The 18,967-nt window shown below is 32.8% G+C and overlaps 1 protein-coding gene across 1 annotated transcript in view; it reads right to left on the reverse strand.

Annotated features, from left to right (window-relative positions):
- LOC143046286 (uncharacterized) overlaps positions 1-18,967 on the reverse strand; it is a 54,744-nt gene that overhangs the window by 16,110 nt on the left and 19,667 nt on the right. Inside the window, exons 3-12 of the mRNA XM_076219378.1 lie at positions 16,243-16,419; positions 12,020-13,685; positions 10,361-10,542; positions 9,388-9,561; positions 8,728-8,871; positions 6,707-6,831; positions 5,787-5,936; positions 4,522-4,686; positions 2,269-2,406; positions 1,368-1,470 (exon numbers count right to left, since the gene is read on the reverse strand). Of these exons, the coding sequence (XP_076075493.1) occupies positions 1,368-1,470; positions 2,269-2,406; positions 4,522-4,686; positions 5,787-5,936; positions 6,707-6,831; positions 8,728-8,871; positions 9,388-9,561; positions 10,361-10,542; positions 12,020-13,685; positions 16,243-16,419 (3,024 nt within the window). The remainder of the gene's footprint in view (positions 1-1,367; positions 1,471-2,268; positions 2,407-4,521; positions 4,687-5,786; positions 5,937-6,706; positions 6,832-8,727; positions 8,872-9,387; positions 9,562-10,360; positions 10,543-12,019; positions 13,686-16,242; positions 16,420-18,967) is intronic.

Genomic DNA, 18,967 nt, shown 5'->3' on the forward strand with positions numbered 1-18,967 from the left:
TAATGCCTTACCTATTTCCAAAAAAAAAAAAATCAAACAACATAAAACATAATGACAACATTCCCTACCTTTTACGATTTACAAAATGTGTCTTTGTACGTCTTCTTCATATGCACAATATCACGCAGTTTCCAAACCTTGTTAACTGATTTTGAAAGACATTATCTTACATGGTGAGACGTAGTTATCATATATTGGATATGTTCCATTGTTAACTGTTTACGTTGATATGTCATGTTAATACTGTGGATATGTTTAATTGTTAACTGATTATTAGAAGACATTACCTTTACATGTTGAGATGTAGTCATCATACTTTGGATATATTTCAATGTAAACTGACTATTAGAAGACATTACCTTTACATGTTGAGATGTAGTCATCATACTTTGGATATATTTCAATGTAAACTGACTATTAGAAGACATTACCTTTACATGTTGAGATGTAGTCATCATACTTTGGATATATTTCAATGTAAACTGACTATTAGAAGATATTACCTTTACACGTTGAGATGTAGTCATCATACTTTGGATATATCTTAATGTAAACTGACTATTAGAAGACATTACCTTTACATGTTGAGATGTAATCTTCATACTTTGGATATATTTCAATGTAAGCTGACTATTAGAAGACATTACCTTTACATGTTGAGATGTAATCTTCATACTTTGGATATATTTCAATGTAAGCTGACTATTAGAAGACATTACCTTTACATGTTGAGATGTAGTCATCATACTTTGGATATATTTCAATGTAAACTGACTATTAGAAGACATTACCTTTACATGTTGAGATGTAGTCATCATACTTTGGATATATCTTAATGTAAACTAACTATTAGAAGACATTACCTTTACATGTTGAGATGTAGTCATCATACTTTAGGTATATTTCAATGTAAACTAACTATTAGAAGACATTACCTTTACATGTTGAGATGTAGTCATCATACTTTGGATATATTTCAATGTAAACTAACTATTAGAAGATATTACCTTTACATGTTGAGATGTAGTCTTCATACTTTGGATATATCTTAATGTAAACTGACTAATAGAAGACATTACCTTTACATGTTGAGATGTAGTCTTCATACTTTGGATATATTTCAATGTAAACTAACTATTAGAAGACATTACCTTTACATGTTGAGATGTAGTCATCATACTTTGGATATATTTCAATGTAAACTGACTATTAGAAGACATTACCTTGACATGTTGAGATGTAGTCATCATACTTTGGATATATCTTAATGTAAACTGACTATTAGAAGACATTACCTTTACATGTTGAGATGTAGTCTTCATACTTTGGATATATTTCAATGTACAATGACTTTTTGAAGACATTACCTTTACATGTTGAGATGTAGTCTTCATACTTTGGGTATGTTTCGTTATCCGTCAATATTTTGAGCTTTTCCAAAAGACCTTTATTTCCATTAAAAGCCTTTGACTACAAAAACGTGCAAACAAATATTATCATCAGTAAATTATTATTATTATTATTCAAAAAAAAATAAATTTCACGTAGTGTACATCATATAATAGTTATCAAAGGTACCAGGATTATAATTTAGTACGCCAGACGCGCGTTCCGTCTACATAAGACTCATCAGTGACGCTCCTATTAAAATATTTATAAAGCCAAACTAGTACAAAGTTTAAGAGCATTGAGGATCCAAAATTCCAAAAAGTTGTGCCTTATGCGGCTAAGTTAATCTATGCCTTATTGATAAGAAAAGCCTTAGTTTTTCGTAAGATTCAAAGTTTTGTAAACAGGAAATTTATAAAATTGACCACATTATTGATATTCATGTCAACACCGAAGTGTTGACTACTGGGCTGGTGATACCCTCGGGGACGAAAGGTTCACCATATAAAACATGCAAACGACAACTATAATTCATTGTTGAAGGGAATAAATTATGAACCACCTATGAATAATTTTGGTAATGATCGTTTCATTCAACAGATTTTTCTTAAAAAAATGAAAATTACAGATACAAATTCCTCAATTCAGGTCATAAAAAATAATCTTTTGGTCGTCAAACTTTTTATTTAATATACAGTACTGATGTTTCAGCAGACATCTAGTGCTTCTATATGCATTAATTAACGCCCTACTATCCGACATGTATTTGTACTCATTCTCTATGAGTATTTGTGAGTTAGGGTATGACATTTTGTAATGTGGATCTTGTATGAGCTTCATTAGTTATAGGAAAACTAAAACATAACAAATAAAACATACAGCTGAGGAATTAGAGGTGAATAGCTTGTTTCCAATAGTTGTACCAATACTATTAGCAACCTGGTCTAAGTTCACAGTGGATGTTCCATCAACTGCATTAGATGTGTTAGCCAGTATCGTGGAAAAGTCTGTCAATTGCTAAAATATATCATCAAATTTGGCTTGCAAAGATCTTTAAACGTAACATAATAAGAGATATACATTTCAGCAAATAGACCAATAGTGGTGTTTTTTAATATCATATAGATGTATTAGTTATTCGATGTATAGAGTTGATAATACATAGCTATAACACCCGGTTTACTCTTATTATTTTCTACATAAGGAAATGCCTATGGAAAGATAGGAATCTGACAGTTGTTGTTCATTTGTTTTACATGTCTGGACGTTTGGGATACCATTTGACAATGAACATTCCAATTTGAATTATCGTCGAAGTATTTTTGCTTTTTTACTTTTTTTTACCAAAACCTACAATCTGTTGTAAAGGAAGTGTTTGAGCATTAGAGAAACAATGACACTATTCTATAAAAGTAATATTTAGTTTTTCGCTTAACTTAAGGTTTGGGTGGTTGAGTTACTTGTTAGTGTTTACTTATCAAATTATTGTCCATTAAATGTTTGATGGATAATTGACTTATTGGAAATTAACACATATAACTTTTTTTATATATGATAAACATATTGGTCAATTTTGAAAGGAGACATATATTTATTGATCGTGAAAGTTATTCCGTGGCTGAGAATAACATTCATAGAATACGCAATAACAATAAGAAAAAAATAAACTGAATCGTAAATAATCTTTCAAATATATATCTTAAACCATTGATCTGAGAAAGTTTTGAAACATTTTATCTGATTAAGTTTTATATACCTCATTTCCATAAGAGCGTGTTGAGAAATACAACAATTTGCCATGCTTCAATTATGAAGTTCAATAATAATATTCTATAGAAGAGCATGTCAATTACATATTTCAACAAGAATATGTCCATATTACACGAATGCCCCGCTCGCACTATCATTTTCTATGTTTAGTGGACCGTGAAATTGGGGTACAAACTCTAATTTTGGAATTTAAATTAGAAAGATCATATCATAGGGAACATGTATACTAAGTGTTAAGTTGATGGGACTTCAACTTCATCAAAAACCTACCTTGACCAAAAACTTTAACCTTAAATTTGCACTATCATTTTCTAGGTTCGGTGAACCATGAAATTAGGGTCAAAACTCTAATTTGCCATTTAAATCAGAAAGATCATAATCATAAGGCACATGTGTACTAAGTTTCAAGTGGACTTCAGCTTCATTAAAAACTACCTTGACCAAAAACTTTAACAGGAAGCGGGACAGATGGACGGATGGACGGACGAACGGACGGACGGACGAACAGACGGAAGAACGAACTAACGGATACTCGGGGCATAAAAACATTAAACAAAATGTCGTATTGATAAGTTGATATATAAACATGCCTGGAGCAGATTCGATCAAAGGTAATTAAAAAACAGCATACAAATAACATGTTTAAGCTAGATCATAAGTAAATGTTTTTTTAAAACAGAATTTTCTTATAATTTGGCAAAATGAAGATTTTACTATCATTTTTTCATATATATATAATAAAAAGTATGGGTCACCGTGCTATTTTTCAAGCTATCAGTCCTTGAAAATTGCCTAAATTTGGTTAGTTTGTTCATGAAAAACAAATAAGAGAGCATAAAAAAAATTCTAGGAGATAGAATTTTGAAATAAATTGTGAGAAGATAGGTTTCATAACATGTTTTAAGAAAATAAAAAGAAAACATGATGTCACCCACCTTGTTTTCTTGCCACAAGTGCAAATAACAATTTTCCCTATTACCACAGTATAAATTTTGTACTAAAAGAGACATCTCCCCTTAAATGGCTCATTTGAAGAAAAAAAATGATTTTTAAAGCCAAAAAGGTTGATATTGTTACAATATTTTGAATGATAGTATAAATTAACAAGTTTTCTTTATATAAAAAAAACAGTCTAACTATTAAATTGCAAATCTGTTTCCAAATTTGCTGATTTGGGCAAATAACTAGACCGATTTTGTACTGTGATTGTACAATCCAAAATGGCGGTATACCATGAATCTACCTTAAAAGAGCTGTATCTCAAAGCGAATTCGATCATGAAGTATATTGCAATTTCAAATAAAAGTAGCAACTCGGCCTTCGAAGTTAATTAGATATAAGATATCAATATAACAACAGTACCTGTATAATATCACTTTGTGTTGTGACATCTCCATAATCAGGATGTTCATACATATTCCACAGTTCATCAAATGTTTTTGTTACATTTGTTCCATCAGACAGTATTTCTACACCAATATTGATCCATTGTGCAGGGTCGGTATCAAATAGTGTTGTTGTTGTATTCTACAGAAAATTCCAATTGTACAAACAAGGAATGTCAACTCGGTGAAGATTAACTTATCGAGTACTCGTTAAATTTAACGAGCGATTCATGAGCACTCGCTCGGTAAGACATTTACAAAATGGAAACATAAAATTATACCAATATGTGGATCGTTGTCTTATGAACGTAAAATCATCAACATTATTATCTAGATAACAGTCCAAGGATTTTATACTGTAAATAATAGTTCATTAGATCTACTACATGTACTAAAGATGTAAACTGTCAATAATCTAATCAATTGATTTTAAAATTAAAACAGTATTTTAGAACCTTACAAAAACTCATTTACTGATCAACAAATGTGTGATGATCAGAACTTTCTGTTGCCTTTAATCATTTTCTGAGGGTGCATAGAACTTGTTCTTATGTAGAAATATTATTTTGTCAACTTTTTTCTGGGACAAGGTAATTTCTAATTTATCATATACGTTAGGTAACTTATATTCATGCTGACAAAAAAAATCGCTCTGACGTTACAGAGGTGGTGGGATAACTAAGACACGATTTGTTTTTAGTGTAAGCCTTGAATGTTCATAGCCTACCAATGTTTGGAGGAATTTTAAATAACAGTTAAACATATGAATATTATTTTATTTTTATTTATATTGATTAATGTTTAATTTCCAGAGAGGCGCTCTCAATAATTATATTGTTTGTTTAAGCTTAAGAAAACAACCACATTCTAAAAGGATAACGATAAGTCAAGTATTATTTTGGTATTTCGGTAACAACGATCGTTACTCGAGTACTCAAGAACTCAATGACATCCCCCCTTACAAACTTACAATTATTTCAAATTTAGATTTGAGTTCTTTAAACGAAAATTATTCTTGCATAATATTCTTTTGTTATATTTTTTCTCTTGGTTTTTTTCTTTCAACTAACCTTGAATGTAATTGTTTATATAAGCACATACACCGAATGACAAACACAAAGACTTTCAGTGAAACAGCAAAATTCTATACGGACGGGAAATTAAAAATTTTCCGATAAAATCTTAGTATGAAAAAAAGTAAACCCAATCAAACAGGTCACGGACGTAATAAAATTAACATACCAAATCTGCGACAGGTGTTCCGGCTACCTCTGCATTCATAGCTACTTGTTTTACATTCCCTGTTTTCCAGTAATACTCCAAGCTACCAGCCGAGGAATGTAAGAATGACGATACACTACTTTGGTCTGATGTGGTATAAGTGGGTAGAATCTGAAACGTGTCTCAGTATTAGTTGTGTTTCTTATCATTTTGTTAAGCTAATCCAAATAAAATACCTTTCCGATATATCACATGTATTTCTATTTTTAAAATTATTTCGAGTTAACACTTAATTTGAACATTTTTGTAAATTGTTATATACAAACATCCCTTTCCAGAAGAAGTATGAACGTGTACATACCTGTCCGACATTGTGATTATTTCTGAATGTCAATACCTGTCTGATATGTTTGGTACATTCTGTATAATCGATGCATATCTGTCAGATATGTTTATTACTTTCTGAATAATCAATAACATACCTGTCCGATATGTTTGGTACATTCTGTGTCATCGATAACATACCTGTTCGATATGTTTTTTACATTCTATGTTATCGATACATACCTTACAGATTTGTTTGTTACATTTTGTATAAACGATAACATACCTGTCCGATGTGATTGGTACATCAGTCTGTACAATCGATAACATACCTGTTCGATATGTTTATTACATCCTGTATGTCCGATATATTTGGTAAATTATGTATAATCCATTACATACCTGTCCGATATGATTGGTACATTCTGTACAATCGATAACATACCAGTCCGATATGTTTATTACATTCTGTATAATCGATAACATACCTGTCCGATATATTTGGTTCATTCTGTATAATCGATTACATACCTGTCCGATATGATAAATTCATTCTGTATAATCGATAACATACCTGAACAATATTTTTTATTAATTCTGTATAATCGATTACATACCTGTCCGATATGTTTGGTACATTCTGTATAATCGATAAAGATATCATAGATCTGTATCTTTATTGTAACATGATAATTATCTGTCTCAATACCAGGCTTTACTTTGATGTAATTATCTTCCTCTGCTGTAATTATAAAATCAAGGGACATTAGCTTCGAGGAGCACAATACATATACAAGGTTTATTTTTTTTTTATTTAAACATTTAAAAAAAGCAAAATATTGAAATTATAAGTATGTCCACAAGAAGACTCAAAACAAATTTTCAGATGCTCTTATTTGCAGTTTCGTAGATAATTCTGACGCAAATTTCATACGCGGCCATCTGTTAATCATTAAATAAATATTCAGTTTACAGACAGTGGATGGATGATGATCTGAAAGGGAATCACATAGTATATCATGCTGATATAAAGTCATATAACACCGGAAGCTTATATTTGTAGATTCCAAGAAAATGAATATGTTCAGTATGTTTAGAATATATAAGTTTTGTAAGTTTTTGGTTAACATGTACTCGACGAACCGAAGTCACAAAATTCCAAATTACAGAAAATGGAGAAAACTCTCCACACAAGACCAAATTACACAGACGTAGCTGTGCGGCCTTCAATAGATTGTTGCAGGTTTATGCATGCAAGCAGGAGTTAACAACATCCACCATCCTGGAAAAGTGTTGTAACAATACAACCTATAGACAAACAAAAGGGATTAACTCATCAAATCGATACAAAGCAAAAAAATAAATAACAAAAAAACATACTTGGCGTGGAAGAGTAATTATACAATCCGATGCCCCGGTAGAATAACAGACACTACGTACAGATCTGAGAGTACTCGTAGTTACTGACTGCTAGTTTAAAACCAATAGCAACTAATAAAATAATCAAGCATCTAAGATTGAACAATCAATCAGTACACAGCAAACATCCAATGGATTTAGTCATCTAAAGACGGCATAATCAGTCAGAGAAAAACATCATTTGTGAAACGCCAAAAACAGTTGTCGACAGATAGTCATGAATGTGCATATATGTATTAATATAACAATTATTTATTTATTTTTTATTGACTGATAATATTATTTATATGACTTATAATACGAACATATTTAAGGTCTGATTGAAGTAGGTTACTTTTTAGAATAAGTTTATTGATGGAATCGGATCGGTTAGTTCATCTAGATCGCATCTTTATTTCCGTGTTCTGTTAACAAAATCTATGTATTTGTTGTTGCTATTAAAAGATCGACGAGAATATAATGGAAAGATCGACGAGAATATAATGGAAAGATGGACGGACAGGTGTTAAACTGAATACTCCAACTCTTCGAAGAGGGAATTTTTATTATCTCGACAAATTTGGTTCAATTTGGTAAAAAAAGAAAAGATAATCATAATCGACTGTATGACATTGTAAGCAGCAATTCGACCTTGTTTTGGTCTGTTTACATGCCTAAGTTTTTCATTAGTTGATATTGCTTTTGTATGGTCTCCGTCTCGATAATTTAGATTTTATATAATTAATGGAAAACAACATGAACGATGTGAAATAGAAGATTAAAACAACGGAATCACCTGTTAAATTATTGGTCTGACTCATTCAGTTCGCAAAAATCATTCTAATTTAACATGTTTTAGTAAAACGTTGATTAACATATAAATGTTTTGTTTAATTTAAGAAACGAGACTTATTTACCATTATGTAAAAATGAAACCGCATGTTACATTTTAATGATGTGTTTCTGTTGTGTCTTAGTTCTCTTATATTTGATACGTTTCCCTAAGTTTTAGTTTGTTACCCGGATTTTTTTTCTCTGTCGATTTAGGAATTTCGAACATCGGTATACTACTGTTGCCATTAGTTGTCGACAATTTTGAAACTGCAATTGCGTTTATTCCAGGTGACGTCTATCTTTTTGTAGAACCTCAAGTAAAACTACTGTCTTATCTTTTAAGTTGAGCATTTAAGTTTTTATTCAACGACATAATTCGATTTGTTTTAAAGTATTTACAACTTACAACCATAATACAACATAGTCTCTTTTCCTTCGGAATTTGTCTGCACTATTCGATAATTCAACTGTTCTTTCCAGTCATAGCTGGTATCGGTTGATGTTCGGAACCCTTCGTCGTTCCATCCATTTGTTGTTACTTTCTTTTCTCCTAAAACGGAAAATATAAAATATTGTCATAAATCCCAAGCTTAAAGTAAGACGCATTCATTCATTCATGAAACTAGCTATAGACATCAGTTTGTTTTCATATATTATGAGAAACTTTAAGACTGTCATATAGGACGCTCATCAGATATGTCTTATACTGTCCGAAGATACTCCTCCCCGAAAAGATTCCAAATCCTCATATAACGTTCAAAGTTGGTATTTAGTCTGTTTTGGTGATGTCACATTCTGGGGGAAGAGGTTGGAATTGAGGTTAGAAAAGCTGCCATCTTTGAAACATATATTTCGTCAACAATCTCTTGATCTCTTGATGGTTTCTCTAAAACTTTCAAAGGAATGATCTCAACTTTATATCTTTCATAGAAAGTATGATATGACTGATGATGAAATTGCCTTTAATAGTTCATAAAGAATTAAAAAAAAAATGAACCAAATCTACCAAAAATTAAAAGTTTTAAAAAAACGCGTTCAGTAAGAAAACACATCTGAGACAACTTACCCCATATTGAATCTTCAATCTCACAAGACCCTCCATACGGCAGTATGTTTGTATTGACGAGCCAAATACCAATGCTTGTCTCCCCTGTTGCAAGTTCCATATGAGCTTCAATAAGGTATCCAGCGCTAGCATTCAAAACATTGGCTTGCATAACAAATGAATTGGTTTCCAACTCTGAGTTTGCCATGTAATAAAGCATCACAATTGATAAATTTATAAATTCATCTATTAAAAAGTGATTGTCAGGATTAAAGAAAATTGTTATCAACAAGAAGTGATTGGCCGACTGATTAAATCCATATGTTATCTATTGAAAAAGGATTATCAGACGGATTAAAGCAAAATGTTATCTAACAAGAAGCGCCTGACCGACTGATTTAACCAATGTGTCATCTATTGAAAAATTATTGTCAGACGGATTAGGGCAAAGTGTTATCTTACAAGAAGTGACTGACCGACTGATTTAACCAATGTGTCATCTATTGAAAAATGATTGTCAGACGGATTAAAGCAAAGTGGTATATAACAAGAAGTGATTGTCTGGCGAATTTCACCAACGTGTCGTCTAACAAGCACTGACTGTTCGACGGATATCATCAAAAGTCATTGATAGATAAGTGACTGTCCGAGGAATTAAATAAAAGTGTAATCTGACAAGAAGTGACTGTATTGCAGAGTAATAAACGACTTTCAAATTTCAACTCACCATTATTATATCAAATATATTTTTAGGCACAGTTAGGTAGCAAAGAAATATGCAGCAAAAGTTTCGAACGGGAGAACGAACGAATATATTAGATGATAGGCGGACAGGTGAGACAAAAACAGTATACCACCAACTCATTGGAACGTTTGATTCAGTTTAACTGTATGAAATAGGTTGCTTTATACTAAAGATTTTACAAGGTTGATACTAAATAGTATAACTTATTGTTTAATGTTTATATATGCATAGAATTAGCGAAAAAATTACCAGATAACATCCAAGATTCCCAGTTATTATTTGTTGTTGCCTTCCTGCTAAATATATCAAAATCTTTTACTTTCCACCAAAATTTAAATCCTTTTTGTTGTTCATACGTACAAAATGGACATGTAACCTTTAGCGACATTATAGAAGTCAGAGCAGTCTTCTTCATGCAGTTTAATCTGCATCTGCAAGAAAGTACACATACGAACTAGTCGGTAGTCGATGATTTTAATTCACGATAAAGAACATGAACAACGATTTTTTTATCTGTTTTATGTCCGTTCTCAATAAAAAAAAAAAGCATAATCACAAAAATACTGAACTCCGAGGAAAAATTCAAAACTGAAAGTCCTGAATCAAATAACAACATCAAAAGCTCAAACACATCAAACGAATGGATAACAACATCATATTCCATTGAATGTTGGACATGTTACTGATTGGTATTTTAGTCTTACATACATGTACATCTTTATATGATTTATTTAATATTTGTTTTTTTGCTTTAAACTAGCTTTCAGCTATTGCTGTGTGTCTAATTTTTTGTGCATGTTAATATACACCGCCACGTTCGGTATGGGTTTTTGTAAGATTTCTATTATCGGTCTAATGGTTTGAGTCCTTTGAATTGTTTTCTTTTCATCTTGTATTGTAATACCACTACACCAGGGAGGGAGGATTGGCACCGTAAATTTTCTTATCTTGTACTGTTTTACCACTAATCCAGGGAGGGGGATAAGCACCGTAAAAAAATGTTTAACCCCGCTTTATTGGGTATTATCTGTCCTATGGCAGGAGCCTGAAGGTCAGTGATTGTCGTTAGTTCATGTCTGCTATTGTTGTTTTCATAAATTGTTTTGTTATAAACTAGGCCGCTAGTTTTATCAATTGAATTGTTTCGTAATGTCATGTCAGTGTTTTAATCTGACTATACGGTATTGAGTTTTCTCCTTGTTGAAGGCCGTATAGTCGATTATAAATAGTTACATCAATTTTATTTGAAATTTAGTAGATAGTTTTCTATTTGGCAATCATACCATATCTCTTTAGTGTTATAAAATGATACATTATATAGTAACAACAACGTTATTTAAAAGACAGAGACACATAAAATGACCTCAAAAATGAAATAAAACCGAAATAATTCAATATCCCCAATAAATATCCTCACCAAAAGGTCCTATGTAATGGAAACTCTTTACATTAAACAGCGGTATACTATATATATAGCTACTGTTGAACAGCGGTATACTACTGTTGCCTTTATTTTGTACCCCAAGTAATTCAGTAGCTTTATAGCAAACAAACATTCTTAAATTAATTACACAAAGATTCATGACCTTATGAAGTAATTAGAAAATGTAACGGACCATATCCAAAGGAAAATTTAACTCTTTTCTGGATTGAAGTTCGACTGAAATATTGCAATAGAAAGAATTTTCAAGCTCGTAAATGTGTAGAGAGTGATTTGACAAAAAGGATATTAAAATAACGGCAAAAGTTTTCCTAAGGTCAAATTTGCCTAATGAAATCGGAAAGGGTGTTACGTGAACATTACTGGGATACAAGTACCTTTATAAGATCTTTTAGTTCACTCTTTACATTAAATTATTCTTTTCGAGTAATAATATTGTTTTAACTAGAACTGAGAACTTTACTTACTCTATATCCAGGATTGGCGGATTTCCTATACCTGATTGCGCATGTTGTATAAAGTAACTTATAGACTCCTCAAATTCTACTCTTAAATACACTAAAAATCCCCTTCCCTCTGAGACATCTTGAGATGTAACAGTCAGACTTCCGGTTCCATCTTCGATTCCGTTGAACAGTTTACAAGCACTAGAGTTGAAAAGTTCTATCTCTAGCCAGTTCAAGTAATACTTTTCTTGATTTTTCATTCTATTCCAATCAAATGAGTTAATCTTAGTAAACCCGTCAAAGATATCTCCCAGATAATTCATCAAACATTTTCCCGATTCATCAATGATGAGTTTGAAGTAACCATCAATTCCTATCAAATCTACTAATCCTGTTGCACTGCTCACGTAAGACTGGACAAATTCAAAGCTATTTAACAAATCCCGCAGTGCAAATGCAAATTCTTTCGATACATTTGCATTTTGCAGCCATTCAAATAGATCATCAAAAAATGTATCATTCGCACTATCAGGCAACCCGGTAAGATCATTTAGTTTATACAAACTATCGAGAGTCAATGAGCTATCTGATAACCTTTCAAAAAAGTCGTCTGTATCCTGCAGAAAATCATCATACTCTGCACCATATAAATCATTCAGAAATTCTAGCATTTCGTTTAAAACAAGCGTGTTATTTCCTGGAAAAGGAAGGACATACTGTGTGTCTTTCAATTCAGATTTAGGTTTTGACTGCATTTCATACATGAAGTCAATATCAAAAAATCTTGTCAAAGGTATCCATTTATAAGGTGGAAGTGGCGTAGTTGTGTCCGGTGTTGTTGTCTCCATTGCAGTTGTGTCCGGTGTAGTGATGTCCGGTGCAGTTGAGCTCGGTGTAGTGATGTCATGTGCAGTTGTGTTTGTTTCTTTTTGATTGCCTTTCCTCTTTTTTTTCGCTGGAGGATATTTATTAGGTTCAACCTTGACGTAAAACTCACTTCCATACATACAGCGAGAATTAGAATTCTTTAGGCTTTTGACAACGGGGTCAAGTGTAGAGCCATCGATGAATGCGACTTTGTTTTCTATATACGAAACAAAATTAGTTTCGTACCATTTCTTTTTATAGTCACCTGTATCCTTAAACGCTAATACTGGGTCAATATTAAACTGCAGTAGATTATAAATATCATGTGTTACAAAATTGAGACATCTCCAGGAAAATATTATCCCAGAAGGATCACCGGGGCCTCTAGTTAAACTATACGACACAGAACGAGCGTCAAAGTCTGAGAGTCCTTGACCAATAGTCCTACCGGCTCCACCTTTAATAAATGCATGAGGTGGGGGTTGTTCTATTTTCACATACATTGATTCTTCCATCCAGTGTGTCATGCTTGCAGGATATCCTATTCTTGCATACAAACGATAGTATCCTATTTCATGTTCTCCTGGGTTAAACTTGAACTTAACGCCTGACTCTTTTTCTCCAACCTGTACTTCTGTATTAGCAGTAATGTTTATTACCTTGTATAACTCAAAGTAAGTATGAATTATAGTTGCTGTGGTACACTTGTTTTTCGTGAGAAGGTATATATCCACCTGTGCTGAGGTATAAATGGACATAGCATTTTCTATTTTTAGAAATTTGTCGCTAAACATTTGGTATGTTAGACATGGAGGTACAACTGAAAAAAAATAATTAATTTGTTTAAATGAACTGTGAGATCATCAAAATGTTTAAAATGGCTTCACCTTTGCAAATGATAAAGTAAACTGAAGACATTGACAAAACAAACAGTTGACTGAGATAAAGAGATAATGTATTCTTGACTTGTCCAATCGAGTAGTTGTCACGTGAGATGAATGTATCTGTAGCGATATCCTGTTGTCATATTAAATTCAATGTGCATTATCATAAAGACGACACAATGTTTTAATCGTATTTACTCACACTTTAATCATTATTTAATATGTTTAAGTGTAATGCGATTTTGTTTTTAAATTTCAAGAGACAGACACATTGCTTTCCAGATCTTGGTTCTTTGATATTTTTTCAAATAATTTGTACAAGAGGGACTAAAGATAGCAGAGGGACAGTAAAACTCATAAATCGAAAAAAAAAACTGACAACGCTTGGCTAAAAATGAAAGAAGACAAACAGATAAACAAAAGAACACATTACAGAACATAGAAAACTAAAAAATAAGCAACACGAACCCAACCAAAAACTAGGGGTGATCTCAGGTGCTCCGGAAGGGTTAGCAGATCCTGCTCCATATGTGGCACCCGTTGTGTTGCTCATGTTATAACAAATCCGGTAAATAGTCTAATTCGGTAGGTCAACATTCATGAAAGGGAAGAGAATTGATAGTTACGACGTAAGGAACATATTCTATATCATTTGTGAAGCCGCTATTCCATAACGGTCAAACAACTCGTGATGGGAAAATCGTATCAATTGGGAGTTATATACCCCGTATGAAAGTGCTGCTGGAATTTTGCTACTTACAAATGTAATATTTACGAATTAAAGATTCTTCAATATAAACGACATGATCATGCGTATTAATGTATGCTAGAATAATAGTCTATGGTTGATGCGCACAAAGCATTTGAATTTTATTTATATTCTTTTTTTTTTTTTGTAATTTCTGACGACTGATTTTAGTAGTTTTATATTCCTTAAAAGTAAATGACAAAAATAATGAACTCCGAGGAAAAGGACACCAAGAGATCATTACCTTACATGAATGTTAATCAATTGGATGCGACTGAATTTAAAAAGTCTCTTTTTACTTTGTTTATAAACTTACGTAGATATTTGTTATAACATTTTATTAATCTAATCTTGTTCATTTTGTTTATTGTCTTTTGAAACCTCTTCTGACATCGGACTCGGACTTCTCATGAGTTTTACTGTGCGTATTACTGCGCGTTTCTTTTTGTACATTGGCTATAGAAATAGGGGCAGGGTTGAGATTAAAAAAAAAACATGTTTAAGCCCGCCATATATTTACACCTTTCCCAAGTCAGGAGCCTCTGGTCTTTGTTAGTCTTGTATGATTTTTAATTTTAGTTTCTTGTGTATAATTCAGAGTTTAGTATGACGTCCATTATCACTGAACTAATATACACATTTGTTTAGAAGCCACCTGAGGGTCGCCTCCGGGTGCGGGAGTTTCTCGCTGCATTGAAGACCCATTGGTGGCCTTCGGCTGTTGTCTGCTCTATGGTCGGATTGTTGTTTCTTTGACATATTCCTCATTTCTATTCTTAGTTTTACTCGAATTATCCTGGTATGTTGGTAAGTCGTTCACTTATTGAAATTTTTTTCTTATTTTTTCGGTAGACTTAGCTTTGATTTTTTATTACCCTGTATTGTCAAGCTAGGTTACTCATAATTATTTCTCAGTCACTCAATGTTTGATGTTGTTCCATACATAAGCTGCTGACACTGTGTGTTTACAAATTCCAATGCCGTCAAAACCACGTGTTGCATATCATCGTTCCACCCATTTAATTGTTTTATTGTCAATTAGAGGATTTTTTTCAGTCTACAGGAAACATCCATTTTAGTCATGACATTCGACATCAATACAATTTTTATGAATATTTACCTACGGACATGATGGTCAGAACATTGATCTTTTTATATTGAATCATTTTTTTTTCTATGAAAAATAAAAGTTATTCGTGTTTTATTAACCTACTATATATTCCTGAAAACAAAATATGGCATGCACATCGTTTTTTCAAATAGTTTTCCTTTCATTTTGGATTGGTTTTTTTTCACGGGAAAATCCCGGAAGACGTGAGGTGCTTGTCATTTTAAACTTCATAAAAATACGATTTGATTGACCTTTTTTGTCTGCCACTAAGATTGATGATGCTGAATTAAATGTACACAAAGCAATGGAGGACGAAAGTGGGATTTTTTGAAGTTCTGAAATGTTTTAGGCATTCAGAAGTCAGGTTTGAAATGGCCATTAGAAAAAGGCGTTTTTGTACAATACTTTTGAATAACAATGAAAACATATCTTTAGAAATTTATGTTTTATTTTATTTTATTTTATTTAGAAGAGTAGAAAAAACGTAAACTGTACTAAACTCGAACGCTGATATTAGCGTAGTGACGTCAATGCGGAGTTTTTCCATGTGATAAGTTCACACTCAAATACCGAACGAACATTATGACTGATTTTAGACTACGGTAGGATATATCTTTTCAAAAACTCAACTTACCTCTGCAATTTCCGTCAGTCTGATTTACTCCTACGCAAAAATCGCCACCACAAATATTTACTGGATTATCACATCTTCTTGTATGATTATAGGTACCAGTTCCGTAAGTGGCAGAACCAGGAGGCATTGTACACGATCCCCATGCTCCCCATTCGCCCCATTGTCCTGCCACAGGTCCTAGTCAAATTAAAAAATAATGCGTTGAATATTTCATTTGTATGATTTATTTCAGGGCCAATGATGTTTTCTATCGGTGAATGTCGTGTCAAAGTCAATGATGTTTTCTATCGGTGAATGTCGTCTGAAGGTCAGAAATATTTTCTATCGGTGAATGCGGTGTGAATGTCAGGGATGTTTTCTATCAGTGATTGTCGTATGAAAGTCAGTGCTGTTTTCTATTGGTGATTGTCATGTGAAAGTCAGTGATGTATTATATCGGTGAATGTCGTATTAAAGTCTGTGATGTTTTCTATTGGTGAATGTCATATCAAAGTCAATGATATTTTCTATCGGTGAATGTCGTGTGAAAGTCAGTGATGTTTTCTATCGGTGAATGTCGTGTGAAAGTCAGTTATGTTTTCTATCGGTGAATGTCGTGTGAAAAGCAATGATGTTTTCTATCGGTGAATGTCGTATCAGAGTCATTGATGTTTTCTATAGATGAATGTCATGTCAAAGTGAATCGAGTTTTCTATCGGTGAATGTCGTATCAAAGTCATTGATGTTTTCTATCGGTGAATGTCGTGTGAAAGTCAGATGTTTTCTATCGGTGAATGTCGTGTGAAAGTCAGTTATGTTTTCTATCGGTGAATGTCGTGTGAAAAGCAATGATGTTTTCTATCGGTGAATGTTGTATCAGAGTCATTGATGTTTTCTATAGATGAATGTCATGTCAAAGTAAATCGAGTTTTCTATCGGTGAATGTCGTATCAAAGTCATTGGTGTTTTCTATCGGTGAATGTCGTGTGAAAGTCAGCGATGTTTTCTATCGGTGAATGTCGTGTCAATGTCAATGATAAATTCTATCGGTGGATATCGTGTTATTGTCAATTATGTTTTCGATCGATGAATGTCGTGTAAATGTCAATGATGTTTTCTATCGGCGAATGTCGTGTTAATGTCTTTAATGTTTTCTATCGGTGGATGTCGTGTCAATGTCAATGAAGTTTTCTATCGGTGAATGTCGTGTGAAAAGCAATGATGTTTTCTATCGGTGAATGTCGTATCAGAGTCATTGATGTTTTCTATAGGTGAATGTCGTGTCAAAGTAAATCGAGTTTTCTATCGGTTAATATCGTATCAAATTCATTGATAATTTCTATCGGTGAATGTCGTATGAAATTTAGTGATGTTTTTTATCGGTGAATGTCGTGTGAAAGTCAGTTATGTTTTCTATCGATGAATGTCGTGTGAAAAGCAATGATGTTTTCTATAGGTGAATGTCGCGTCAAAGCAAATCCAGTTTTCTATCGGTGAATGTCGTATCAAAGTCATTGATGTTTTCTATCGGTGAATGTCGTGTGAAAGACAGTGATGTTTTCTATTGTGAATGTCGAGTCAATGTCAATGATGTTTTCTATAGGTGGGTATCGTGTCATTGTCAATTATGTTTTCGATCGGTGAATGTCGTGTCAATGTCAATGATGTTTTCTATCGGTGAATGTCGTGTCAATGTCAATTATGTTTTCTATCGGTGGGTATCGTGTCATTGTCAAATATGTTTTCGATCGGTGAATGTCGTATCAAAGTCATTGATGTTTTCTATCGGTGAGTGTCGTATGAAATTCAGTGATGTTTTCTATCGATTAATGTCGTATGAAAGTCAGTGATGATTTTTATCGGTGAATGTCGTGTCAATTTCGATGATGTTTTCTATCAGTGAATGTCGTGTCAATATTAATGATGTTTTCTATCGGAGAATGTCGTGTCAATGTCAATGATGTTTTCTATCGGTGAGTGTCGTATGAAATTCAGTGATGTTTTCTATCAGTTAGTGTCGTATGAGAGTCAGTGATATTTTCTATCGGGGAATTTCGTATCAAAGTCATTCATTTTTCCTGTCGGTGATTTTCGTATCAAAGTCATTGATGTTTTCTATCGTTGAATGTCGTATGAAATTCAGTGATGTTTTCTCTATCGGTTAGTGTCTTATGACAGTCAGTGATGTTTTCTATCGGTGATTGTCGTATCAAAGTCATTGATGTTTTCTTTCGGTGAATGTCGTATCAAAGTCATAGATGTTTTCTATCGGTTAGTGTCGTATGAAAGTCAGTGGTGTTTTTAATCGGTGATTGTCGTATCAAAGTCATTGATGTTTTCTATCAGTGAATATCATATGAAAGCCAGTGACGTTATCTTTCGATGATAGTCGTATGAAAGTCAGTAATGTTTTCTATCGGTTTTGTCGTATGAAAGCCAGTGATGTTATCTATCGGTAATTGTCGTATAAAAGTCAGTGATGTTTTTAATCAGTGATTGTCGTATGAAAGCCAGTGATGTTTTCTATCGGTGAATGTCGTATGAAAGCCAGTGATGTTATCTATCGGGGATTGCCGTATGAAAGTCAGTGATGTTTTTTATCAGTGATTGTCGTATGCAAGCCAGAGATGTTTTCTATCGGTGAATGTCATATGAAAGTCAGTGATGTTATCTATCGCTGATTGTCTTTTCAATGTCAATGATGTTCTCTATCAGTGAATGTCATATCAATGTCAATGATTTTTTC

This window comes from Mytilus galloprovincialis, chromosome 9, assembly GCF_965363235.1.
Source record: "Mytilus galloprovincialis chromosome 9, xbMytGall1.hap1.1, whole genome shotgun sequence".
NCBI lineage: Eukaryota > Metazoa > Mollusca > Bivalvia > Mytilida > Mytilidae > Mytilus > Mytilus galloprovincialis.